The sequence below is a fragment of the Castor canadensis genome, chromosome 5, assembly GCF_047511655.1.
Source record: "Castor canadensis chromosome 5, mCasCan1.hap1v2, whole genome shotgun sequence".
NCBI lineage: Eukaryota > Metazoa > Chordata > Mammalia > Rodentia > Castoridae > Castor > Castor canadensis.
The window spans coordinates 62,513,689-62,541,535 of NC_133390.1; the positions used below are offsets into that span (position 1 = coordinate 62,513,689).

The 27,847-nt window shown below is 37.9% G+C and overlaps 1 protein-coding gene across 6 annotated transcripts; it reads left to right on the forward strand.

Annotated features, from left to right (window-relative positions):
• The first annotated feature begins 60 nt into the window (after positions 1–60).
• On the forward strand, positions 61–26,310 carry Qtrt2 (queuine tRNA-ribosyltransferase accessory subunit 2). 6 transcript variants are annotated; one of them, XM_074073190.1, is made up of 11 exons: positions 61–293; positions 432–538; positions 3,954–4,026; positions 6,573–6,793; positions 7,558–7,613; positions 11,464–11,540; positions 13,068–13,280; positions 17,431–17,630; positions 20,867–21,018; positions 23,036–23,153; positions 24,000–26,310. In XM_074073190.1, exons 4-11 carry the CDS (start codon positions 6,594–6,596, stop codon positions 24,229–24,231), a joined length of 1,248 nt encoding a protein of 415 aa, XP_073929291.1. In that variant the 5' UTR covers positions 61–293; positions 432–538; positions 3,954–4,026; positions 6,573–6,593; the 3' UTR covers positions 24,232–26,310. The 6 variants fall into 6 exon arrangements, with proteins under 6 accessions (XP_073929291.1, XP_073929292.1, XP_073929287.1 ...); XM_074073191.1 differs by having other exon boundaries at positions 435–538; XM_074073186.1 differs by lacking the exon at positions 3,954–4,026 and having other exon boundaries at positions 24,000–26,309.
• Positions 26,311–27,847: the final 1,537 nt, after the last annotated feature.

Here is a 27,847-nt window from a genome sequence, read left to right on the forward strand (position 1 = left end):
GTTCCTTCCATACAAGGAAGGCAGGTGTCTGAAGCCACCGAACCACCACTCCCAAGAGGCTTCGCGCAGATGGAGTGCAGTCGTTCAGTTACCATGGCAACAGCGGCACTCTACAGACATGCTTTGATAGGGTCTTTTCATCTTCCTGGCGCCTGCTGATGACGCAAGCTCCCTGATTGGTTCTGCCCGGGAGGCGGTGGTTCAGCCGGCAGAGGATTCTGCAAACCCTGCACGTGTTATGAACAGCAAGGAGTTTTAGAGTTCTGAAGGCCGAAAGAGTGGGAAGTTTGCAGGTAAGAGTCCCCTTCTTCTGCTGGTATGGGGCTGGTAGGGAGGGCGAGTCGCTTCTTCCCCACTACTTCGTGGTTGTGTTCCAGAAATTTTCATTTTACTCTCTCTGTGTCTCTCCTTCCCTTTTCTGGGTTTCCTAGTAGATCTTGGTTTCTGTAAGCTCGGATTCTCCCGAACCGCGTGGGCGTCGGCGGCATCTCTGAGAGAAAAGAAAAAGGCCGCCACTTGACCCGGCCTTTGCTCGAGGGTAAGGTTCTCTGCCGGAAGTGTTTTCTGAACTACCAGGGTGTTTGGGAGTGTGGGCCTTCCTCGAATGTTCCGAGCTAGGCAGAGTAGTGATTTAGTTCTGCAGTTTTGGACCCAGCTACTTGTCGGAACTCCCACCCCTTCAGTTTTCTTAATGGCAAAATGGAGTGTTGTCGTGATTAAAAATCACTGTATGTAAAACACTGCCAGGAAATGCAAACTCAGGTTCACTTGAAATTAGTGCAAATGATGTCAGGAAAACTGCTGTCAGACTGCAGCGATTCTAGGACCTGCTCTATAACTTCACTGTCCACCAGAAAGGGGATGGTCAAGTAAATTGTGTTACATTCAAACCTTGCCATGTCAAGGAAGTGGTTCTTTTAAACGGGTAAGTCAGCTTCAGGTCTCTTCTTTGGGAAGGATGGCCATTTTGTATTCCCGAGAGAGACGCAAGTTACAGAGAAGTGCATATAGTATAGTACATTTCCATTTTTGAAAAGCAAATCCTCTCCCACATACAAATATGTCTAAATGTTTAGATGAGTGTAAAGAAAGATTGTGGAGGGTGGATTAGAAGTAGAGGAGGGAGAAGGGAAAAGAATAATAATAACAAAATAGAAAATGTGACTATAAAATTAAACTTTAATTTTACAGTTAATATGTGTACATTGAGGTGCTCATGGACAAATTGCAACTTCTAATAAATTAGTAACCTATTAAGGGTATACTCTCTACAGCTAGACTTATCCCTGGTAACTTTATTTGCCTTGTTTTCCTAATTTTAAAATGCAGATGATAATAGCATGTGTAGTGTGTGGCTGATGAGAATTAATGGAGTTAAAATGTAAAGAACAGTATTTGACACATAGTAAGTACGCAGTTAGTTACTACTGTTGTTAGGCCTTTCAGTGGATGAATTCAATGTAACTTTTTTTGTGATCACTGACGTTTGGACTTCTGCCATCTTAGTTTGTATTTTCCGTTTTTGATGTGCTTTGTTTGGTTTCTTTTCCTTGCCTTCATTGGATTAACAAAATTTTTTTATCCTTCTCCTTCCTACCCCCACAGGTTTGGAAGTTATACATTCTTTCATTAATTTCTTCAACGGTTATTTCTAAAGGTTTAACATATATACTTAATAAAGTTTAACATTCAGTATCTCTTTCCCCTATAAATAGTGTAAGTGTTTTCGAATACTTTCCCTCCAAACTGTTTCCTCATACTCTGTTACTGTTTTCTAGAATTTTAGCATCCTTTATTTTTGAGTCAGCTCAGTGCACCATATTTTTTAGATGTCCTTCAGACTTTTTCTATGCATATATATTTCAGAGTCTGTATGGGGGAGGTAGAGGAGATGTGGGTGTTTATTCATAAATATTTATAGTTTTCCTTTCACAAGAAATGTGATCACCTAAGCTTTCTGTATTCCCTTAGCGAATTTTGCACATCTTTGCACCGCAGTATATAGAAAATTCATTTAAGAACCATTTTTAGATTGCCCTGTCCTGGTGAGTTGAGGAACAGGGGTGGTGTGAGTAGTGTTAGGACAGGTACAGTGTTGCCTTCTGTGCAGGGAGTCTTTGTTAGTCCTTGTAAAGGCACAGATCCATGACACCCCGCCATTTGTCCCTGTACTCAAATGGGTGTTCCTTAGGACTTTTCCAGGAACCCCATCTGTAGAAGTAGAAAGCATCATACCAGAAATGTGAGACTCACAAATGGATGGGGAAGGGTAATGATAAAGGCAAATAAAAATCAGAGTATTTTGGAGACCATTGGTCTGCATTTTGTTTTGGTTTGTGGTTATATTACTCACAAAGCATGTTTTTAAAACTGTGTACATAAATATGCATGTGTGTCTATGTTATATACATTACTTAATAATAAAAACTTATATTTGAGAAGAAGAGGTACAATTAGAAAAACATTTACCATACATTGAACAGTGAATGAGGAAAGGAAGTGTTAGCTCTTCTAGCTGTGGGCAAATTGCATTTTACTTTTCTGAGTGTTGATTTCCAGCTAAAGTGCATTCTCTGGTGCTGTCCTCAGTTTCCTTTTTTTTTTTTTTTAAAGTCAAGGTCTTGCTGTGTAGCCCAGGCCAGCCTTGAACTCACAATCCTGCCTCTGGCTCCCAATAGCTGGAATTCCAGGCCTGTACCACCACCTTAGGGTGGAACTTTTAAGAAGCCCCAAACAGCAGAATGTGAGTGCACATTCAAAGTCTTGCACTGTGGAGAAAACTGAGTGGGTGTTTTTCTCAACTGAGCTGGTAGGTTCAGTATGCTAAGCTGAGGATTTTAAATTTGATCGTTAGGGGATTAAAAGCATTTTATCGCACAATGAATCTAGGAACTGGCAGCTGATGTCCTTTAGTGCTACCAATGACAAACCTTGGGTTAAAAGTGAAGCTACTCAGGAGCAGAGATTGAGAGGATTGTGCTTCAAGGCCAGCCCAGGCAAAAAATACTAAGGCCTCATCTCAACAAATAGACAGGGTGTGGTGGTTCCCTGCTATAACACTAGCCACTCAGTAGGCACAAGTAGGAGAATCATAGTCCAAGGCCACCCGTGGTAGCAATGGTGGACCTGTGTAAACTCTTTTTAGCATTTCTAAAAGTTTACTAGAGCTTTGTGGTTTGTTGTTTTCACCTGGAATTGAGTTAACTCAGCATGAAAAAGATGACCTTGAACTCCTCAGAAGCTTTGATGATCAGTTGTTTATGTAATTTATTCATAAAGTGGAGAAATGGAGCCTTATAAGTTTGACTTAAAAGTATCAGTAAAGTTATTAATGCATATTAATTTCACATTATAGTTGTGCAGTGGGTTTCTCAGTGGTAGTTCCATACATACACGTATCTGTTACCCTCTCCTCGCTCTTTACCTCATCCCTTTACCCTCCCTAGTATTTTCCCTAGTGGTCTCTCTCCTATTTTCAGGTCCTCTTTTATTTATTATTACTATTTTAGTTTCCACATATGAGAGAAAACATGTGATACTTGTCCTTCTGTGTGGGGCTTATTTCACTTAACATTGGTCTCTAGTTCAGTTCATTTTCCTGTAAATGACATGATTTCATTCACCTTTGTGGCTGAAATCATGCTCCATTATACACATATACCATATTTTTTTTTATCCATTCATCTTAAATTTTACTTTTCATATGTACTATTTTTATCCTATGAAGGTTCTTTTTATCTTTATCTGAACATAATTTAAAAATACAACTGCATGTTGTGGAGTAATGGGAAGAACCAGAAAGTTCTGGTTTCCAGCCCTTTCTGAAATAGCTCCTTCGAATGAATCATTTCTTTGATACTCAGATATGTGTGTAAAGGAGGAAGTGCTCTTGTTACTTCAGTGTGGAGTAATCCTGGTCCACTAAATTTTCATAAGTCTGGTTTATGTTTCAGACCCTCCTTGTACTCCATAGTTTGATTCCAACATTTAGTCAGCACAACAGATACTGGATTCATCAGCTGTAAGGTACATTTCCTGTCTTTGTGCTTACCCCCCTTTAGTTCTCCACAGCTTGCTTAGCTTGGAAAATACTGCCTTAAGTTTTGCTGTACAATGTCTTCAGAGATCTGTTGGTTTAAAATAAAATAAAGTTTAACATGTGAAATGAATATTATCAGATAAATAAGGCATGTAATTCTCATATTTTTCAGATTACATTCTTATTGCCTGTAATTATGTTTTTATAATTTGAGGGGATATAGTTTCTTCTCTTACCAGTTTTAATGTGTACCAGAGTTTCTTTTTTTAAACATCTTTTATACTATTCATTTTTAATATATAACATTTTCCCCTTAACATTCTCCATTTCTGTAGCTTCTAATGACAGTTGATTTTATGTTTCTACATTTGTGATAACTTGAAATAATGATGTTATAGTTGGAGAAAATTGACCCAGCTTTCCTCAAACATTTATACTAGCTTTTGTAATTTAACATGAAATCTCTTTTGAACTATACAGAAAGTAGTTATTCTTATGTCTAAGATTCTAATGTTTACTTTCCTGTATTTCTTTTTTTTTTTATATCTTATTGTTGTCTTTATTTGGATTTTTCTTTTTTTTTATTTATTTTATTTATTTTTATTTTTATTTTTTTTTTTCATTTTTCTTTTATTATTCATATGTGCATACAAGGCTTGGTTCATTTCTCCCCCCTGCCCCCACCCCCTTAACCACCCACTCCACCCCCTCCCGCTTCCCCCCTCAATACCCCGCAGAAACTATTTTGCCCTTATCTCTAATTTTGTTGTAGAGAGAGTATAAGCAATAATAGGAAGGAACAAGGGGTTTTGCTGGTTGAGATAAGGATAGCTATACAGGGCATTGACTCACATTGATTTCCTGTGCGTGGGTGTTACCTTCTAGGTTAATTCTTTTTGATCTAACCTTTTCTCTAGTACCTGGTCCCCTTTTCCTATTGGCCTCAGTTGCTTTAAGGTATCTGCTTTAGTTTCTCTGCATTAAGGGCAACAAATGCTAGCTAGTTTTTTAGGTGTCTTACCTATCCTCACCCCTCCCTTGTGTGCTCTCGCTTTTATCCTGTGCTCATAGTCCAATCCCCTTGTTGTGTTTGCCCTTGATCTAATGTCCACATATGAGGGAGAACATGTATTTCTTTAACTAATGATAGATAAGCTTGTTTGACTGCATCTTAAACAATAGCTGACTTCGAAAGTAAAGCTTGAGAGAATAGGACCCAAGGTTGGAGTTTCTCAGGTAGCTATAATAATTTATCTACTAATAAGACTTAGAATTCCAGAGGGTATGGCACTTGCTGTAGGATGTAATAGAGTATGTGTAGTGTTGATATGTCCAGTCACATTTTGCAAATGATCTGCTGTACCTGCTTCTCAAGTTCTATAGTGCAGCTAGTGGATTTGTCTCATTCAATACTAATTATTTATAGCATCTAACAAATATAATTGGTAATGTTTTCTGGGTTGTTCCCCCCCAACCCCTGGTTTGTATCTGTGGAAGTTAGAAAGGATATCTTGATTTTTTTTCTTTAAACAGAGACTTGGCTTTCCCGATTGCAAAAGTAATGAAAAATATTTATAGTCATATATATGATCCGTGCAGTTTCTCACTTATGCTTGGATATCAGCTGTGAATAAATTGGAATATAATTCCACCTTAAAGATAATTTCTGCACCTTTTAATGCATAGTCTTTGATGTATATTCATATGTTCTTTTTTTTTTTTATTGGTACTGGGATTTGAACTCAGGGCCCCATGCATGCTAGGCAGGTGCTCTATCTATTGAGCCATGCCCCCAGCCCCTTTTTGCTTTATTTTATTTTTAAGGTAGTGTTTCTCATTTTTGCTCAGGGATGACCTCAGGCCACAATGCTCCTACCTATGTCTTCTGTGTACCTTTGGCAATAGGCATACACCACCATCCCAGCTTACTGACTGAAATGAATCTTGCCAACTTTTTGTCAAGGCTGGCCTTGAACCATGATCCTACTGATATCTGCTTCCCAAATAGCTGGGACTGCAGTTGGGGGCCGCCGTTCCTCGCCCCTCTATTCATATAGTTAAATAGAGAGTGCTGTTTGGGGTCTGTTTTCGTTACTGAGCAGCATTATTAGCAAAGTCAAGAGATTGCTTAGTATTCTCTCAAGCTGGAGAATGAAAACAAAGGTTCAGGTCCATAATCAGTATGGCCTAAGCAGTGTGATGCCTTTGTATACATTGTCAAGACTGAGAGTAACCTTGGCTTCACGATTAGTGTTTCTACTTTCATCCTTCCATTTGCTTGACTTTCATTACCTCAGACAAAAATTTGTAACTAAATTTAATAGTTGATGTCATCATATTGCACTGGGACTTTAGGGAAGGTGTCTTAGTCTATCTTTTTCCATTTTCCTCTTCCTAATAGCCCAAGAGAAATCACAAACTGTAAGTAGTAATAAACATGATAGCCATGATTTTTCTGAAGGTTGCTGTCTTTGTGAAATGTTTAGCCTTTAGCTGGTGAAGCTCTCCTAAAGATAATGCTTTTTCTTGTCAGGACCTAGAGGAATTCCTAAGGATGAAGCTGTGTCTTACCAAGGTTGTTAATGGCTGTCGTCTAGGAACAATACAAAGCCTGGGCAAAGCAGGGGACCGCAGTATGGACATCCCAGGCTGCCTTCTGTACACCAGGACTGGCTCTGCCCCCCACCTGACCCACCACACTCTGCATAGTGTCCATGGGGTTCCAGCCATGGCTCAGCTTACCCTGTCATCCCTGTAAGTGTCGAAGCCAGCCACTCAAGTTTGACTCTAGCAGCAACTTAGTTACCTTAATTAGATGCAACAAAGAGGAGGATTTCTTTTGCTTATATGTATTTTTTGTAGATTTTCAGGATAAAATCAGAAGAGAGATATTAAACTGTTACATAACACTTAGCTCTAATTGGGAACCACAGGTTGGACCTGTATGTTAGCACTACTTTACTTTCCTCCAAACTTGGAAGTCCATACTGTCCTCATTGCTACTGCTCCCTGTAGTGACAGGGCAGGGGTTGTTCTGTAAGAGTTAAACTTCTACTTCAGAGGCTGTTGTCATGCATCAGCCTCAAAGTTTTTTATGCTCTGCACTTGTATTTGCTAGGATCTCTCTATGGAAACAGAATGAATAGAATTAATTCATTTTGTGTTATGTACTAGCTGAGTTTATACTGAATTGGAGAGCCTACCGTATGAGCAGATAACTCCATAGTACTGTGCTAATAACAGTGATTTTAAAGGGACAAGAGAAGGAAATCCCAAGTATTCAGTTGATCCTTACGAGTTTCTCTTCTCAAAGAGCCACTTGCAAATTGAAGACCTTGACTTTGACTAATGAACCTAGCCTGGGTAGTTGGGACTCTTAAGTAATGATGCGCTTTGTTGTTCAACACCATAATTACTACAGCATAGCTTATTTTGGGTGAAGAAAAGAGGGCTTCAGTTGTTGTATATAGTGTGCAGAATGACTCATTATTCTATGTATTTTTTTGTTTTACTAATAGGGCAGAACATCATGAAATATTGGCAGAATATAAAAAAGGAGTTGGAAACTTTATAGGTAAAATATTAAATTATTTGTATGTGCTTTGTGATGTGTTAGTTTGGGGTTTGGAGGTATTACTGACTTGCTGATACTTCTTTCATACATTTATTTATTGTTTTAATAAATATCTTTTGAATGTTTAAGAATCAGGTATTGAAGGTTCAAAGTTGAATAGGAAACAGTTCCTGCTGTTATGGATTTGAGAGCCAATCTAGGATAAAGATAAAACAGGTAATTCTTACCAGAATGTGGGGACTGCTTTGCAGAATTAGGGGTATATGCATATGTCATGACAGCCCAATGGAAAGAGCATATATCTTGTTCTGGGTACATGTAGAAGGTGATCAGAATGCAGAAAAGATTCTTACTTGGGGCAAGGGAGAGCAGGTGTTAGCCAAATCAGGAGTTGGAGCAGCAGTGATTGTGGACAGGTATGGGGAAGGTACTCCAATCCTTGAGCAAAGACCAGAAGGAAGAACTTGCATGGGATACATGTGTCTTATCACCTTTGAGCCTCAGTTATAAAGCAGAGGATGAAGAGTTTATATAAACGGAAAAAGAATGTATGAAAACAATTCCATTTACAATAGCCTCAAAAAAAATCAAATACCTAGGTATAAACCTAACAAAAGATGTGAAAGACCTCTACAAGGAAAACTATACACTTCTGAAGAAAGAGATTGAGGAAGACTATAGAAAGTGGAGAGATCTCCCATGCTCATGGATTGGTAGAATCAACATAGTAAAAATGTCGATACTCCCCAAAGTAATCTACATGTTTAATGCAATTCCCATCAAAATTCCAATGACATTCATTAAAGAGATCGAAAAATCTACTGTGAAATTTATATGGAAACACAAGAGGCCATGAATAGCCAAGGCAATACTCAGTCAAAAGAACAATGCAGGAGGTATCACAATACCTGACTTCAAACTATATTACAAAGCAATAACAATGAAAACAGCATGGTACTGGCACAAAAACAGACATGAAGACCAGTGGAACAGAATAGAGGATCCAGATATGAAGCCACACAACTATGAGCAACTTATCTTTGACAAAGGAGCTAAAAATATACGATGGAGAAATAGCAGCCTCTTCAACAAAAACTGCTGGGAAAACTGGTTAGCAGCCTGCAAAAAACTGAAACTAGATCCATGTATATCACCCTATACCAAGATTAACTCAAAATGGATCAAGGATCTTAATATCAGACCCCAAACTCTTAAGTTGATACAAGAAAGAGTAGGAAATACTCTGGAGTTAGTAGGTATAGGTAAGAACTTTCTCAATGAAACCCCAGCAGCACAGCAACTAAGAGATAGCATAGATAAATGGGACCTCATAAAACTAAAAAGCTTCTGTTCATCAAAAGAAATGGTCTCTAAACTGAAGAGAACACCCACAGAGTGGGAGAAAATATTTGCCAACTATACATCAGACAAAGGACTGATAACCAGAATATACAGGGAACTTAAAAAACTAAATTCTCCCAAAACTAATGAACCAATAAAGAAATGGGCATGTGAACTAAACAGAACTTTCTCAAAAGAAGAAATTCAAATGGCCAGAAAACACATGAAAAAATGCTCACCATCTCTAGCAATAAAGGAAATGCAAATTAAAACCACACTAAGATTCCACCTCACCCTGTTAGAATAGCCATCATCAGCAACACCACCAACAACAGGTGTTGGCGAGGATGCGGGGAAAAAGGAACCCTCTTACACTGTTGGTGGGAATGTAGACTAGTACAACCACTCTGGAAAAAAATTTGGAGGCTACTTAAAAAGCTGGACATCGATCTACCATTTGATCCAGCAATACCACTCTTGGGGATATACCCAAAAGACTGTTACTCCAGAGGCACCTGCACATCCATGTTTATTGCGGCACTATTCACAATAGCCAAGTTACGGAAACAGCCAAGATGCCCCAGCACTGACAAATGGATTAAGAAAATGTGGTATCTATACACAATGGAATTTTATGCAGCCATGAAGAAGAACGAAATGTTATCATTCGCTGGTAAATGGATGGAATTGGAGAACATCATTCTGAGTGAGGTTAGCCTGGCCCAAAAGACAAAAAATCGTATGTTCTCCCTCATATGTGGACATTAGATCAAGGGCAAACACAACAAGGGGATTGGACTATGAGCACATGATAAAAGCGAGAGCACACAAGGGAGGGGTGAGGATAGGTAAAACACCTAAAAAACTAGCTAGCATTTGTTGCCCTTAATGCAGAGAAACTAAAGCTGAAATTAAAGCAACTGAGGCCAATAGGAAAAGGGGACCAGGTACTAGAGAAAAGGTTAGATCAAAAAGAATTAACCTAGAAGGTAACACCCACGCACAGGAAATCAATGTGAGTCAATGCCCTGTATAGCTATCCTTATCTCAACCAGCAAAACCCCTTGTTCCTTCCTATTATTGCTTATACTCTCTCTACAACAAAATTAGAGATAAGGGCAAAATAGTTTCTGCTGGGTATTGAGGGGGGTGAGCGGGAGGGGGTGGAGTGGGTGGTAAGGGAGGGGGTGGGGGCAGGGGGGAGAAATGAACCAAGCCTTGTATGCACATATGAATAATAAAAGAAAAATGAAAAAAAAAAAAAGTTTATATATATAGACAGGCATATTCTGATATATAATATGTTTTGTTCTAGAAGTAGGATTTTATATACAGATCTATGTGCCCATTTGCTTAGAGAAAACATCTAATAACAACTAGAGAACCACATTCTTCTACAGCTTTGCCCCAATGTCTAGGATTCACTTAAGTGAATGAAAATCCTGTTTCCTTGGTTATTCAGTCTTGTGCTGCTGAAGGAAGCTACATGGTAACTTGTTGGTTCAGCAGAGGAACTTATATAATATTATTCTCCTTGACCTGAGGCCAACTTTAATCACCAGTTTTAAGGTATACAAGCATATAATTTTAAGTGAACATACCTAGTACACACTCTCTAAAAATAATTGTCATAATTGAAATTGAAGAAAATAAGGTGAAAAACTACAAGAGTTTTTTTTAATTTGCTTTATTTATTTTTGTCTCTTTTCAGTGGAATACTGTTTTATTTTGTTTTTTTCCCTTAAGGAAAATGTGGGGAAGCACATGAAGCTTAAGCACCTGTGGTTTGCTACTCATTTTGTGGATTTTTTTTTTTTCAGCAACTGTCTTTGACTAAGGAACCTAAGAAATTCATTTTTTAAAATTACTATTATTGTACTAGGGGTATATTGTAATATTTACCAAAGTTCTTATAATATATCGTAGTCGAATTCACTTTATTATCCCTCCTTCCATTCCTTGTACAGAGAAACTGTCATCTTGAGTCAATAAAACATACTGAGAATGAGATCCATTTGCAGTACCCACAGCTTTCATGTAGAAGCTGCCCCGAAGGACACATCACTATTATTAATGAGATTTATTGTTAGTGAGATTACTTTCTGACTATATCATTTCATTTTTCTAGTAGCTACTTCCTTTTGGATGGCTCTAGAATAAGCATACTTGATATTAAATTCCTTAAATAAAGTGGAGTGGGGTCATTATGTCACTAAATATTTCCATTGTATCTCATACTTTAACATATATCTTTCCTTTGTAGCAACTCATTACATCATTATACACTAAACCATCACATACAAGTCTTCTTTTATATTAGTAGATTTCATAGTAATCTTTTCATTCTTGTTAGTAGATTTCTATAATTCCAAAATAAGGTGCCAAGTATTTACTGTGATTGGAGTTTACTTTATCCACTTGTACACATTGTGAAGCTGTTCCCTGTTACAACACAATGTAATTGTTGATGGAAGCACTTTCAGTGGGTCTTTTTTTTGTGTTTATACAGGCATGCCAGAATCACTGTTATACTGTTCCCTGCACGATCCAGTCAGCCCCTGCCCAGCTGGTTATGTAACAAACAAGGTGTGTTTTCAGAAGGGCTTCATAGACTGCCCCTTTGTCCTAGGAAGTCAGCTTATCATGTCCTTCAAATGCTATGCTCCCTCTGTCTGTGATGATTCCTTTATGTCTTCTGTTTATTTTGATGATGTTAATGGATGAGATGGTTTATAAAAGTAAATAGACTACTCAAGGATGAGTTAAGGTGAGGAATATATCCTCAGCAGTTTTATTATTGCAAAAAATCTTAGGGTGGAGGAGGGTCAAGTACATGCCAGAAAAAGAAATTGCTATGAGGGGAGAAGACAATAATCTTTTGATGCTATGCTTTATTTGCAGTTTTAACAGCTTCAGGAAGAGTGGAAAAAGTTGCTGATGAGTGTTACCACATGCATAACTAAATATAGTAGAACCTCAGTATAATACTGCTTGCTGGTAGAATTTGAAAAAAAGCTGGATCTGCAGCCAGAGGTTGTAGATAGTAAAGGATGGTAGCAAAAGGACTTCTTTAAAACTATTCATCCCATCTGGACAGTATCAGGCAGGGCTTCAGTGTGTTCCTTGCACTCACTTTATTGAAGTTGACAGTAGCTATTAGTCATTACCTACAAGTATTATTTTCCATTATTTTTCAGTGTTAAGCTTTTTATTTTACAATTTGAAGTCAGAAGAAGTATTTTGACCTCAGTCAGTTATGTACCCCGTTTGACAGGGGAAGAGTATTCATTTAAACAGCGTTCTTATGTCTTAGTACAGACTAAAAAGACTACATGTGGCCTCTCCATCTATGTCCTTGGTGATTTCTTCTAAGAACAGAGATAGTTTAGGGAAGGAGTAACCAAAGATGGAATATTAAATACCAAGTCTCACAAACTAGGGATTGATGTCTTTGCACATCATCTGTATCTACCTCAATCTAGTAACTGCTTATTAAATGCAGTGTATAGGGCAATAGACTGCTTTTGGGGTACAGTCGTAAATTGGGATGCTCTAGTCAAACAAATATACAATGATGTGATAAAAGAAATATGAGTAAAAATATACAAATTGCTCTAAGAGCTTAAAAGAAGTGAGCAATCGATTATACCCAGGAAAGTTTGGAGGAACACATAGAGTACATGACATTTAAATTCAGCTTCTTAAAGGATGCATAGTGTATTGCTGGGCAAAGCAGGAGAAAGGCATTCCAGTCAGAGGGTACAATGATATCAAAGGCAGAGAAGAATCAAAGGTTGTGGTTTACTTAGGAACAGTAAGCATGTGCGTACAGTAGGGAAGATGGAATGAGGGGCATTGAAAGATTGTGCCAGAAAAGTATAATAAATAATTCATTGGAGGCTAGTTCAGAAGTTGGCTTGCATGACCATTGAAGAATTCTCTTTGGGTTATAAGATCTCTAAAGAATTTGGAATATAGTACAATTTTTTTTGTTTTACCATGTCTAGGATGTTAAGACATCCAGATATAAAGAATTTTGCTTTATCATTGTATTACTTTCCTTTTATTTGAGTTTTCCTCTTGATAATTCCTCATCTTCTTGCTCCATGGCAGTCAGTATCTGTGTGGGGTGTTGGAGGACGAGTAGAAATGACCGTTTCCAAGTTCATGGCAATTCAGCAGGCCCTTCAGCCAGACTGGTTCCAGTGCCTCTCAGATGGAGAGGCATTTTGTGAGGAAGCAACTTCCATGAAAAGGGCCAGGAAGGCTGTAGACCGATCACTTCTATTCTTGGACAACTGTCTGCAGCTACAGGAAGAGTCAGAGGTGAGGCTGCCTGACTAACCACTCTTTTCACTTGACACTCACCACTCTTTCTCTCCATGATACACCTTTTCTATTTCTGTGCTCCTTGCTTCTTGGTTTTTTTTACTTGCCAAAAGCAATCTTAAGCAAATAAGAACAAAACTGGGGCATTATATCATCTGATCTGAAAATCTACTCCAAAACAATACTAATCAGAACAACATGATAGTGGCATACAGAACAATGGAACAGAATAGAGAAATACCCCCATGGAAAAAACAAAAAAAAAGAAATACCCCCATGGAATCTTAAGAATATGCAATAGTCTCTTCAACAAATGGTGCTTTCCTGTTTTTCTTGTCTGAACCCTAAGAATTACTTGCTAGGATTCTATCTTAGACTCTCTTTTCATCACATTTTATATGTTGCCTCTAAGCAGCCTTCCTTTGTTTTAATTGCTGAATAATTCTAAAACCATATATACTATCAAGATCATTCTACTTAACTCAGAATTATAGCTAATGGTTGCATCACTAGAATGTCCATCAAACTTGGAGGTAACCAGACTACCTTTCTTTTCTTTTTATTTTTGACTTTTTTTCTTATTTCCTCAAACCCATTTTTCCTCAATATTTTATTTCAATTCATGATATCCACCTTTTTTTTCTCAAGCAAATTTAATATCCAATTGTCTCTAAATATGCTTAGAATTTGCCTTCTTCCCGCTCTTCCTATCCCACCTTAAGCCATGACCTCATCATGTCCTGTGTAGGTAGTTACCTTTGAATCAGTCTTTCCACCTCCATTCTCATTTTTGTCCAGTCCATCTTCAGCTCTGGTTTCCAGGAAATCATTGTAAAGAAAAAATGTGAGCCCATTGCTCATTTTCCTAAAGAATTTAAAGACTCTATTTCAACTCTTACTTGGCATGGACAGCCTGCTTTGACCTGGCCTCTGCCATTTCTTCAGCTCATTGGGGGCTACTTTTTCCTGTGGCATACACTCTGGCCTTTCTAAATTATTGGCAGGTTCTTGAGGCATTCACCTGTTCCTTTCTGGGACTTCTTTGCCCAGGCATTCTTCTGGACTGTTTCTTCTTTTCTTATCTACAGTCATGTTCCTTTCTTGCTTCCATCAGGTTCATTTCATTCATTCATCATTCTATGAAGCCAGTCCCTGACGCTTTCAGAAAGTTCCCTTTATGCTTTGTTACCCCTTTAATTTGTATGTAGCTATATTGAGGCCCCAATCATATTGTATTGCAGTGATTTCTTTACGTATTTATCTTTATTAAACTGTGACTTACTTAAGCTCAATTTTTGCATGCCATTTTTATATTATCTTCATGGACTGAGATGCCTGACACATTGTAAGCCAGTAAATGTTTGCTGATGCTAAATAGTTATGATGGAGTAAGGATTGCAGTAAGGGAACCTGAGAACAGAATTAATGAAGTTGGAAAATGGTATTTACTAGGAGAGAGCAGAGGACATAAGGGAATACAAGATAGTAACCAGAGGGAAGAACTTCAGTATTTGAGATTATTTATGTGGAGTAATCCTGAGCAGTGATTTGCCATGCCAAAGCATGTTAAGTTTGAAGAATATTTTGTTTTGAACTTAGCAATAAAAATATAACTTGGCTAATAAATTTGGTGTACATAAAATAAAGAAACTTCATTGTCATTCTGAATAGAACAAGAGTATCTGCAGTAGGAATCCAGTATGAGTATGTTGCTGTGTGTCTGGATAGTAAGTGTTGACTTGCTAGTAATTGCTTTGAGCCAGTTATTATCCTTGCAGGACTAGTAATGTTTTGATAAATAGAAAGCAGGACAAGGGATGTTACAAAAATGATTATTAGAAAGGTCGCATGAGCCTCAAGTCCCTTATCTATGCTGTTGCCATTGGCCTTACCATTTCACCTTACTTCTGTGTATTAGTCAAATGCTGGGATCCCTTTCCATATTCCCTATGCTTATGCTGTTGCCTTGATAGCATTACTAATAGCGTCCCTTTTATTCTTAAGTGTTCCATTTTATATCATGATTTATATGACCATATTTCTTATATTCATGAAGGGAATTTCCCAAATAGGGTTATGCTAGTCATGAGTGATTTTCTGCTTTAAATACTGCATACTTCGTTTCCTTTTTCTGTGATTCCTTCCTCTTATTCACTAGATCCTCTTTATTCTGAATGCCCTTCAATATTGAAGTTCCCCAAGGTTCTGATTTTGGCTTTATTTTCTTCTCCATATTTTCCTAGTCAGGAATGCCAAATGGGTTTCATTCAAGGTCCTTGGAGACACATCAGGTGCTGCAGGAAGAGCACTTTTTCATTAGCCATGGCTCCTGTGGAAGCAGGAGAGGGAAGTGGTGGCATCCTGCCAAGCATCTGCCATTCTAACCTGGGTACTCTCATCTGTATCACATATATCCATAACTTAAACTTCATCTATTCAATGGCTGAGTAAATATTGGCATTTGTACATCCCACTGATACCTCAGATTTAGCATGCAGTCATCTTGCCTCACCAGTACTGTTTTTCTAGAATTATTCCCCATCTTATATCCCTGGACTACCAAAACAGAAACCAGTAGTCATCCTTTACTCAGAAAACTATTCAAGTTATGTTGATCCTTCGTCCTGAGATGACTTTAATCCAAGTCATCTGGTCTTTCACTTCCATTAGTACTATTGTCTCCTACCCCATCCTTAGCCAGGCTCACCCTTAATTTATTCTTCACATCGTAGCCAAAATATATTTCCTAGACAAATGGGTAGATTCTGATCATCCTGCTTAAGAAGTGAAAATCCCTTTTCACAATATTCCATATTTCTTCCCCATCCCTGTTTCTCCAGAGAGCCATTTTTGATTTGTCTATGTCTTTTCAAACCTTATTTCTTGTAGTTACTTGGCATCTAATTAATACGTAGACATGTATGCCTATTATACATGAATATGATCACATGTTCAGCAATTTGCTTGTTTTACATTAACTGTGTCTTGAAACTCTCCCTGACGATGCATATATTAGGACATCTACTTCATTCTGTTTAAAACAACTGCATCGGGAGCCATACTATGAATGTGTCATCGTTTATTTCAGTCTTTATTGGTGAATTTTTACACTTTCCAGTTTTCGTTATTCTGAACATCTTTGTAAGTAAGTATACTTTGGTGCATATGAATGGATATATTTACAAGAGAGATTTGGAGGTGGAATTTTGGAACTCGGAGGTAAAAGCATTGACATTTTGGTGTTACCTGCTTGCCCTCCTCAGAAGCTGAACTTCTTTCACTCTGTAATTGTCAGGGTGTATCAGGGTCATTTCCCATACACGCTCACCTCCACTATGTTATCTGTGGTTTTTTTATTACTGTAGTAGGCAAAAATGGCATCTCTTTTTTTCTAATTTGCATTTCCTTACTGGTGAGATTTAGTAACTCTCCATATTTGTATGGGGCATTCACATTTATTTTTCTGAATTTCATTTTCACATATTGTACCTAGATTTCTGTGGAGTTGTTTCCTTAGAGGATATGTTGTAACTCTTTCTATGGTGTAGATATTTATCTATTCCCTCAAAGGGTAAGTTTTTCTTTTCCTTTGTTATGGTATATTTCACTAGAGAAGTTTTAATGTTGGCTGTTTCCTGTAAGTTTTATGTTGAGATATTTGTCCCATTGAATTTGTTTTTAAGGATGGTGTGGAGTAGTAAATTTTTGTTGTTCTTTTCCAAATCATGGTCAGTTGTCTCAACTAAACTGTTTCTAAGTTCCTAAACTTGGATCTGTAGTTAAAAGGGTGGAAGAAGCCTAAAGCAGCCCTGGATAGTCATTTTAATTAAAGCTTTTCCTTTTGTCTATTTGTTCTTATGCCTGCTCAGGGTACCTTTAATTTAATCTAAACTAGAACATGACAACATATGTTGATTATCTATTTTTCCTCAGTCTTTCCTTACCTGTTTGGTGTTTTCAATAGTGTATGCCCTTGATCCATGAAGGTTCATGGGGAATATCATCCTGCTTAAATATTTCATCTGTAGCAACTTCATGAGATCTTTTCTGTCCATTGAACTTCCGTGTAAGGCTAGTGTAAACAAAGGTCTTTGATGCTTAAAATGGTTAAGAACATTCAATCTTTTTTTTTTTTTTTTACCCTCAGATCCTTCAGAAAAGCATGATCATTGGAGTAATTGAAGGTGGAAATGTGATAGAAGAGAGGCTGAGATCAGCACGAGAGACAGCCAAGCGGCCTGTGGGAGGCTTCCTTCTGGATGGCTTTCAAGGAAATCTAACAACTCTGGAAACCAGACTGCACTTGCTATCATCAGTCACTGCAGAGCTGCCAGAGGACAAACCAAGGTTAGTAATCAGTTAGGATGCAGGACAGGAGTGCTGGCGGACTGTGTAGGATCCATGTTTTAATTATGTCCTATCCCAGCAGAATATGAGGGAAGTTTTCATCAAGGCCGCCCTGTCCTGATTGCAGAATGTAGAGCAGAGGGTAATTGCCATGTGAATTATCCTTGTAAGTTAGGTCAAGTGTTAACAGTTTCTCTCATTCTTGTCCCAGATACAAATATTGTTTTTTTATTCATTATAACATGATAGCTCGGGGCAAGTATAAAAAGTCATGTGAAACTCCAGTTTAAAACCAAGAAAGCTGAGGGCAAATCTAGGATGCCCAATGGAATGATAATGGGCCCTACTAATAACCTTTAGGAAGTTCCTACATTTGAGACAAGTAGCGAGCAGTGTCTTTTTTTTAAGCTGAGGGGACTGGCAACACTAGTAGAGTTGGTTCTTAGGTTTCTGTAAGTCACAGGATTCACTGTGTACTTCTGAGGTTCAAAGTTATAAATTCCAAGCTTCTGAGCAGCTGATGTCGTATTAGGCTACCTAAATTATTTTTCTCTTTCTTTTTTTTTTAATGACCTGGAGGTCATTATATTAAATGAAATAAGCCCAGTACAGAAAGATAAATACTGCATGATTCTCCTTTATATGGAATCTAAAAAAGGTGATCTCATAGAAGTTATCAGCAGCTAGGGTTGTTGGGGGGAAAAGAGGGTTGGGAAGACGTTACTCATAATTACATTGAGATAGGAGAAAGTTCACCAAAATCTGTTGCACAGCCTGGTGAGCATAGATTATGATATATTCTTGAAAAGTACAAAGAAAATGGTTAGTAAGTGTTCTCTCTTTAAAAAATAATTATGTGAGCTAATATACTTGTTAATTGACTAAATTTAATATTTCACGTTGTATACATCAAAAGTACATTGTACTTGACAAATACATAAAATTTTATGTTCTTTTTCTTTAATACTGGGGTTTGAACTCAGGGCCTTGCACTTGCTAGGCAGACACTATCCCACTTGAGCCATAACCCCAGCCTTTTTGACTTTAGCTATTTTTTGAACAGGGCCTTGCTTTTCTGCGCAGGCTGGCCTGGACTATGATCCTCCCATTTATACCTCCTCGTAGCTGGGGTGACAGGTGTGTGCCACCATTTCCAGCTTTGTATTGCTCTTACTAACTGTGTGTCTGAGCTGGCTTCAAACCATGATCCTCCTGATCGCTGCCTCCCAGGTAGCTGGGATTATAAGGCATGAACCAATCTGCTATTTGTCAGATTTTTTTTTTTTTTTTTGAATCTGTCAGGGTTTTTTTTTTTTGGCAGCACTGGGGTTTGAACTCAGGGCCTCATGTTTGCTGGGCAGGCACTCTTACTGCTTGAGCCACTCCATCAGCTGTCTGTCAGTTTTAAAAAATATATATATATTTTGCCTTTTTTTTTTTTTTTTTTAAGACAGGGTCTCACTATGTGTAGCCCAGGCTGGCCTCAAGCTTGCTGTTCTCTTGCCTCAGCCTCCCAAGGGCTGGGGTTGCAAGCATTCATCACCGTGCCCAGCTGATTTTGTAGCCTTTTATCCTACTCAGTGTGAATATTCATGCTTTTTCCCTCCCGAAGATATATTAAGAAGTTTGACAATGGGGTGTTGTGTTGTACTCTTTGAAGGCTATTGATTATTGTATAATAATACAACTTTTTAAAAGCCAGGTATAGAACACATACAGTAAAGTGCATGAATCAGAATCAGCTCAGTGAATTTTTATATCTAAACATACTTGTGTGAAGGACACCCCCCATAGGGTACTTCTACCACTCCAGCTAGCCTTTGGCCCCTAATTTTAACCTTGTTCTCTTGTGCTCATTGCTCCCCTCCTGTGCTCATTTCACTCTGGGGTAGATAACAGCTTAGCACAAGCATTTCTAGTCATTTTCTGGACTTTTTTATGCTAAGTGCCCACAGATGTCTGTTACTGAATTTGAAAGCTGGAGTTGTTTTTCTCTCTGTAAGCATGTAGAAATGCCAGCTTCAGTTGGAGTGGAGTTCTGAAACATTGCAGGACTTGAAGGAAGCTATAGTCAGGAAAACTGGCATATATTTAAGAGTTCTGCTTGTTTAATATTACATAAGTCTTTTTTTTTTTTTAACCTCTTTTAGAAATGAGAGCATACACAAGCTTTTCTCTTCCAGTTCATGAAATGGGGCTGTGGGTAGAAAAACAAACATGAAAAATAGTTCCACAAGTACATTCCCACATTTGTTTTAATGGCAGAACCTGGTTGAGAACTAGTAACACTCTCAGAATGCTTTACCCTTTGCCTGGGAAAACACCATTTAATTCCACAGCGTAGACGTTTATTAACAAAAAATATGAAGATCGATAACTAGATTCCTATAACCTGTTGACAGAGCTGAAATTCTGAGATCAGAAGTTGAAATGAATTTGTGAGACATATAGTAGATAAAATGTCTTTATTGAACCAATTATGAAAAATAATTACAGGCAAGATACAGTAAAAATGAGGAAAGTATTTGAGGGAGAAATAAAGCACATAGCTTTGCACCCTTAAAAAATCTGTACAGTACATAGATAGGCTTTAAAGCTTAGATGAAGACCAGGGAGGTTGTTCAAAGAGGAGGAGAGTAGGAAGGAAATTTGCATACTACTGAGCTTGTCTCTGTAGTCAGACATTTCTTTTTCACAGATCTCATTAATCCTCACAACGAGCAAGCATGGTGGTTCATTTCTGTAATCCTAGCTACTTGGGAGGCAGAGGGAAGAGCATTGAGAGTTCAAAGCCAGCCCATGTAAAAAGCTAGAGACCATATCCCAAAAATAAAATAACAAAAGGGCTGGGGGTGTGGCTTGAGTGGTGAAGTTCTTGCCCAATAAGTGCAATCCCAAGTGTTATTCAAAAAAAAAAAAATCTTCGCAATTCTGTGAAGACATGTATTATTGCTCTTGTTTTTAAAATGAAAAAAACTAAAACTCAGAGATGTTAAGAATCCTGCTCAAAGTAACTCAGCACAAAAGTAATAGAGCTAGGATTTAAGCCCCAGTCTCTTCCTTCAAAGTCCTAAGTTTTTTCCTACCACGTTGCTATACACTGTCTGCCACTGTAACCTGATTGGTGTTTTTCATTATTTCATTTTCATTCCTTTTAATGCCCTACCTATTGGAAAGACTCTGATTTCATTCCTGGCATTTCTTTGTGCCACTGTTCTTACTGTTATCTTTTACAGGCTCATTTGTGGTGTTAGCCGGCCAGATGAGGTGCTGGAGTGTATTGAGAGAGGAGTGGACTTATTTGAGAGTTTTTTTCCTTATCAAGTGACAGAGCGGGGATGTGCCCTGACTTTCAGCTTTGATTACCAGCCGAATCCTGAAGAGATGTGTAGGTCCTTTGAAGTTAACCTCTGTCTTATCCTTAAGTTTGTTCTATTTCCTATTAATTTTTGGCCGAAGTCTCAAGACAGAAATAGGTACACATAAAGCCTGTCTTTTCTAAAACTCCATCTTTAATTCTTATCTGTATTTCCTAGCATGTTGGTACCCAAAAGTATACTTAATAGTTACTTAATACTATACCCATAGCCAGCCTATCAGTATTAGAATGTGATTTTGTAGTGAACAAAAACAAGACCTCTTCTGTTAACAACCTGAAAAGAATATTCAGAGTGAATTGTGATGAAAATCTAAGAGAAGAAAACCTTTGAAGTGCTTGGTAAAAGTTAATTTGTTTTTTTACAAAAGAGTTTTGTCTTCTTTTTGCAAACCCCATGCAATTAAATTACAGGGAGATTTAGCATGTCTGATCCTTATTTTGCTTTTTGCTTTTCTGTGTTTTTTTGCACACTGAGATGTGAAAGCTCCTTTCTTATAATATTGCTTTGAAGCACTGCCATTTTCTTACACTGTTTAGTTATTCCTAAGTCAAGGCAAGCTATTTGAGATTCTAACACTCACCTAGCAGTGGAAAGGACAGGGCACACAGACTGTGGGCCTGGGTCCCTTAAAGCAGCTTGTAGGAATGAGCATGTGGCCTTCCCAATCTTCCCTCGGCTTTCAGAGGGGGCTTCCTTTTCCTTTTTCTGCTTTCATCAAACTCTTCCCTGACCACCACCAGCCTTCAACTTCAGTAGGACCTGAGATTTCTTTAAATGTTGAATTTACTCCCCATTTGTGATTAAAATTTCATTCAGAAGATGTCATACTTTTTTATAAAGCAATTTAGTCATTAATCTAAATTGGATTATTTCTGGAAACAAAATAAATCAGGTTGATCAAATTCTTATATATAGGAGGTCAATTTTCCTGTCCTTTTAGACAGACCAGAATATAATGTATGTGGATTGGCATCCCATTAACACTTTATAAATTTTCATGACTTCATTTACAAACTAAATTATTTCCACCAGGACAGAGGTAACTTAGTCATTCAGTACCATGAATATGCAAAGCTCTAAAAAGAACCTGATGCTAAATTCTCTGGAATGAATAAGTTCCTTTCTGGCCAGAGAAAGCTGAGTTTCTTCATGATTAGGAAAACCAAAATAGTTTGAACATTTTAATCAAAGTGTTATTAGTCATATTTTGTGTGTGTTATAAATTAAAGTCGTTTAGGGAAAATATTAAAGAACTTAACAATTATTCCCCTAAATGGCAAAGAGTTTTTCAAAATGCCAGGGCTTTATTATGGTCCCACATCAACACACAAATTCATGTGAACAAAATTATAACATCACTATTGCTTAGGTCACTTCTCTTCTTCCTTTGACCTTGATAATATTTCTTTTTAAGACCATCTGTCTATTCTTCTTGGGCCAACACTGAGATTGTTATCATTTGTTCCCAAAATACCTGTTCAAGGAAGTTGGCTTTTTGTAGAGTAGCTGGTGTTTCTTTTGCAGTTCCAGGAATATTCCTCCTTAAAGCAAAGAGGTCAAAGGAACAACTCAGGTTCCCATATGATTTTGGATAATCTGGGTTCTCTGGAGGGCCAGAGTCTCTATAGAATACATGAATTAAAACCATGTTCAACTTTTGTCTACTTGGAATATAGGCTGTTACAAAGCCCAATTTGTTTGCATGTGCATTGTGATAAGGCATAGGGAAACTCCAACATACACGTACATATTAACTGTTTTAAACATTCCTTGATGGTAAGATTATATGTTATATACTTGTTACCATAATTAGCTTAGACATTGTTGAGTATCTTTAGGATAATAGGTCTGTGGCCATCTGGGAACATGTTGCTATTTTTTTTTCTTGTGTGATTTCCTTAGGATAATTTCAAGAGTGGAATTACACAGTCAAAGGGCATGAAATAATAGCTAAAATTAAATTCTTCCAGCGACTACTCTTTATCTGATCTTCATTCAAGACTTTTTATTGGTTTTTTCCTTTAGTATTACAAAAAAATGGGATACAAGAAGAAATTAAATGCGTGGATCAAATAAAGAAAATTAAAACAACTGGTTGTAACCAAGAAATGACATCATTTGAAATTAATCTGAAGGAAAAAAAGTAAGAAATTTTTGTAAGTTTAGATTTTGATTTCTGACTTTTTAATTTTAGTCTATTTTAAAAGTTTATGTAACTGTTCCCTTTTCAGTTTATAACTTCATAAAATATTTATAGCTGGATATTACTTAGGCCTTCTCAAATTTGGTTCAAGAAAAACTTCTTTTTTTCTGCAGATGAATTTATATATTTTGTCTTGTCAGAAAACTAAGGCTAGGTACCTATTACTTTAGAAAAGCTCTTATGTCAGGAAGACCGATTCCATTGTTTATTGTCTTTTACTCCTTCCAATTACTTTGTTTGTTTTGGTGGCACTGGGGTTTGAACTCAAGGCCTTGCACTTGCCATGCAGTTACCCTGCCACTTGAGTCACTTCCCAGCCCTTTTCGCTTTACTTAGTTTTCAAATAGGGTCTCATTTTATGCCTGACTGGCCTGAACCCCAATCCTCCTATTTATACTTCCTGCCATAGCTGGGATCACAGGCATGCACTACCATGCCTGGCTTTTTATTGATTGAGATGGAGTCTCACAAGTTTTGCCCAAGCTGGGCTCAAACCTCTATCTTCCTGATCTCCACCTCCCAAGTAGCTAGTGTTACAAGTGTGAGCCCAGCCCATGTGAACTTCTTAATCCCCAGACTTGCAGATTGCATCCATTAGAGGAAAACTCCTGAGTCACCATGACTCATTATGTTAACTCTTTCCCACATTGCCATGTGGAGCAGGTGCCCACCACTGAACATTTGGAGGATCACCCCTGGCAGCCCTATCAGTAGAACAGAGAGCTTAGGTCGTGAATTTCTTATATCCTTCACTTTCTGGACTGTCATTGTAACTTCCTTTCTCAGGTACCAGGAGGACTTTAACCCACTTGTGAGAGGGTGTTCCTGTTACTGCTGTAAGAATCATACCCGTGCATATATTCACCATTTGCTGGTAACCAATGAGCTCCTGGCTGGGGTCCTGCTTATGATGCACAACTTTGAACACTATTTTGGATTTTTCTGTTCCATCCGGGAAGCTCTAAAAAGTGACAGATTGGCACAGTTGAAAGAGCTCATCTGCAGACAAGCATCTTGAAAACAGGCAATACAAGTCTGACTCTTCACTTGTGTTATAACATAGGAAGAAGCAAAGAAGAAATGGTCTTAGTTGTAAAAATTTATATTTAGGATTAAGATCTTCCAGAATAAAGAACATTTGCCCAAAATTGCCTACATGAGGGTGAAGAGATATCTTCTAAAGACTTGAATGGCCTAGATTGATCAGAAAGGATTGATCTGTGACCTTAACATTCCTAGACTAACTCTCCTAATCAGTAAAGATTCACTTAGTCAAAGACAAAAGTTTTAGAGGTGAGGAGACACCCTTGAAGGGGGTGATGAGATTCTAGGGACCACTGAGCTGGATTGGGACCCAAGGGCAGATGACTGGGTCTACTGACTGGAGAGGGAATCTCGCTGACTTGACAGTTTTATTTTGATCTTCATGCTCTTGGGAGGCTCTTGTGGACACTGTTACCTTCCATGCTGCCCTGGAGTGCATCACTCAAAAAGGGCTCTTGTGACAACCACGCTTGCCTCTCACTGGAATATGGGGCTCAAACAGTTCTCCTGTGATCAGAAGGCCATGTCGCACGCCTTCATTTGGCTACTTGATCTATTTGTGACTTGTCTTCCTAGAGCCAATGAACTTAACTGTTAGGAACCAGAAGTTTGCCTTACTGCTCTTGTCTGGTCATTCAGATTAATGTGAACTGCCTTCCAGGCTCATAAATAGTCTAACCACATAATGACTGTAGCCCTCTGACCTGTGGATTCGTTTGCAGTGTGTTCACACTCCTACCCCTGGCTGACAGTTAGATGATTTTTTTTTTTTAATCCTATTCAATTGTGATGCCTCGGCAAATCATGTAATTTCTCCATGTCTATTACCTCACGAATAAATGGAGATAGGCATTGTGGATCAGACTAAAGGGACTTCTAAGATTCTGCCAGCTTTAAAATTTGAGAAACAAAAAGGTTTAGATTAGAGTCCTAGCCTTACTTATCATCATTGTTGATTAATTGCTGTTGGCCTGGTTTTTAACAACAACAGGAAAAAGTGCAGGAGTACTGGGTAACAGTAGAGATATCTGAGACCTTAAAAAGAAATTTAGCCTGTGGATTTTGAGTGGTTGAATTGGTATCAGAAGACCCTGAAGCTGGAGGTCCTTCCTAGGTCCTCCCTGATTTCTGTGGTCTTTGTTCTAACATTTTTGTTGATGGTATGACATGGAATTTTAATTTTGTGTTTTTCTGTACTTGTCAGTTTTTTATAAAGAATATACAGAAGAGTGCATATATATATTGTTTTTATAAAAATAGCAATAACAAAACCAAAAAGATCTTTTTTTTAAAAAATAGGGATAAGAAATGTATTTTATACTCTTTTATATTTTGCTGTTTTTCAAAATTTAGTGGGCATTACTGAACATTGTTTGTAGTTACTATTTGGTTATTGTATCTTTATGTGTTGGGAAAACATCTTATGTTTTTCTTTCCAGTGGTCTAACTTCTGCATAAGTGGCAAGGGATACTTATAAAAGACAGAAATTCTGTGCTGCAGGATTGGCTGTCTTGAAATGTATTGTTTTGTATTTGTTTATATGCTCATATTCTCCTTCAATACCAAACCCATTATTGAGGGAGTATCAGTAAATATCCAGAAATCTCTATAAAGCTTAGGAGTTTTATTCATATAGTCCATGACACTGAAGATTTTGTTCAACATTATTCAATTTCCTAGGTCTTTTTCTTATTAGCACATTTGAAAAAATATTTCTTCCCTTTAATGTAGTAAATCTATTAAAGGCAATAGCCAATAAACATTTTTAATTAAAAAAATTCACTGTATTGCTTTCTGTAAATGATGGTGAGTCTATTAAACAAAATATTAAATTTCCGTAGTACTGGAAGTGTTCTAGGGATTTCTCATGGGAAAATTTTTTTCTATGCCATCTGCATTCACCATAAACAACATGTTAAACGCAGACTCAAAAAGGAAATATTATTCAATAATATATATTATGATATTAGTGAGTGATATATATTACATTGCCTGTTTCTTTGAGATACGTAATTAATGGTGTAAGGCTGTGCTAGTACATAATAAAAATAACAATAATCACAATCTCAGGAGGATTTTTAGTGTGCTGGCAACTTAGCAAATGTTTTCCAGATATATCTCATTGACCCTGAGAACATAGCTGTGAGGTATTGGTGTTATTATTATTATTCCTAAAGTTTGAACTGAGTTTTAGGAAGGTTGATTTAGTTTGCTTAAGGGTCTTCCAGAAATTTCAGGCAAGTAGTTTGCCTAAGGGCTTACCACTACACAGCTCCCAAGTTAGATTCTAGCTCCATCTGAGTAAAACTCAACAATTAACCTTTGCAGTAAGTTGATTCTTACTTATAGGTGTGGTGGTGCGCACTTAATCCCAGCTCTCAAGAGGCCAAGGCAGGAAGATCATGGATTTGAGGCCTGCCTGGGCTACTTAGCAAGACCTTGTCACACATAAAGAAAATATTTATTTTGATTCACTCCTATGTTGAAGAGGCTGAGAGACCTGCGGACTGAATACTGAGGGATATTCCAGTGGGTAATAGCTGGAACCCACAGATATTCAACACTTGTTGCCACTTCATGTCCCCTAATTGCCCCTTCCCTTCCCAGTTTGGCACTAGGCATACCCTAAATAGTATTGAGAAGGTTTGGGGGCTTTGACCAATTCCAGTGGACTCAAGGTAGGAAGTGTGAGGCTTCCTATATATTTTGGGAGAGGGATTTTTTTTATTCCCTGGAATAAAATAAAGGGAAAATCAAAGGGTCAAGTCTAGAGTGTAAAAGCAACTATCTTATCAGGGGTGTTTTTTCCATGAAGGCAGCTTGGAGCTACTTGGGAAACCAGAGTTAAATGATCATCCTCTGCTTTCTAATTAGGAACAGGCTGCTCTCTGCAGTTTGATTAGTCTTGCTTGTAGTAATGGACTTACAGCCTATTAAAACTGACTGTTGTATAGGGCAGGGAGCCTGGAAGGCCAGACTTCCATGCTGAGCCAGCCCCCAGCAAGGCCCTGCCTTTACCAAAATGTTTGGTGTAATTGGCATTCACTTTACTATTTTTTAAAATATCTTTGCTCTCTTTATAGTCATCATGTCTCTTCCTCCTTTTATACCTTTTCTATCTCTTCCTCCTCATGACATTCCCAAATTTGGGACTACAAGTCCCAAATAACAGTGGGCAAAGAAGAGTGAAGCAAGTCCAAAATGTAAGAATGTGACAGGGAAATCATTTTTCCTCACAATCCTTGTTGGAAATAATGGCACCGATAGGTTTCAGTTCTTACTGCACCCTTAAGCTTCTGTTTTCCAGGGTCACGGTCCTGCCTCAAGTCTAGCTTGAATCCTCCTTCTGCCCCAACCTCCAATCAGCATGAACCATAAGATCCTAACCAATCAGATCATGCTGAGTCCCACTGAGGGGTATTTAAGCCCCTGCCCCTCCTGCTTCTCTCTCTTGGCTCTTTGCTCTCTCCCTCCCCCACCCTGCAATAAAGAATCACTCCTCTCCACGTGGTCACTATGGGGCCTATATTTCCTGACAATCCTGGTTTAATGCCTGTGGCCCAGGTATAATTACTAATGTCGTCATCCT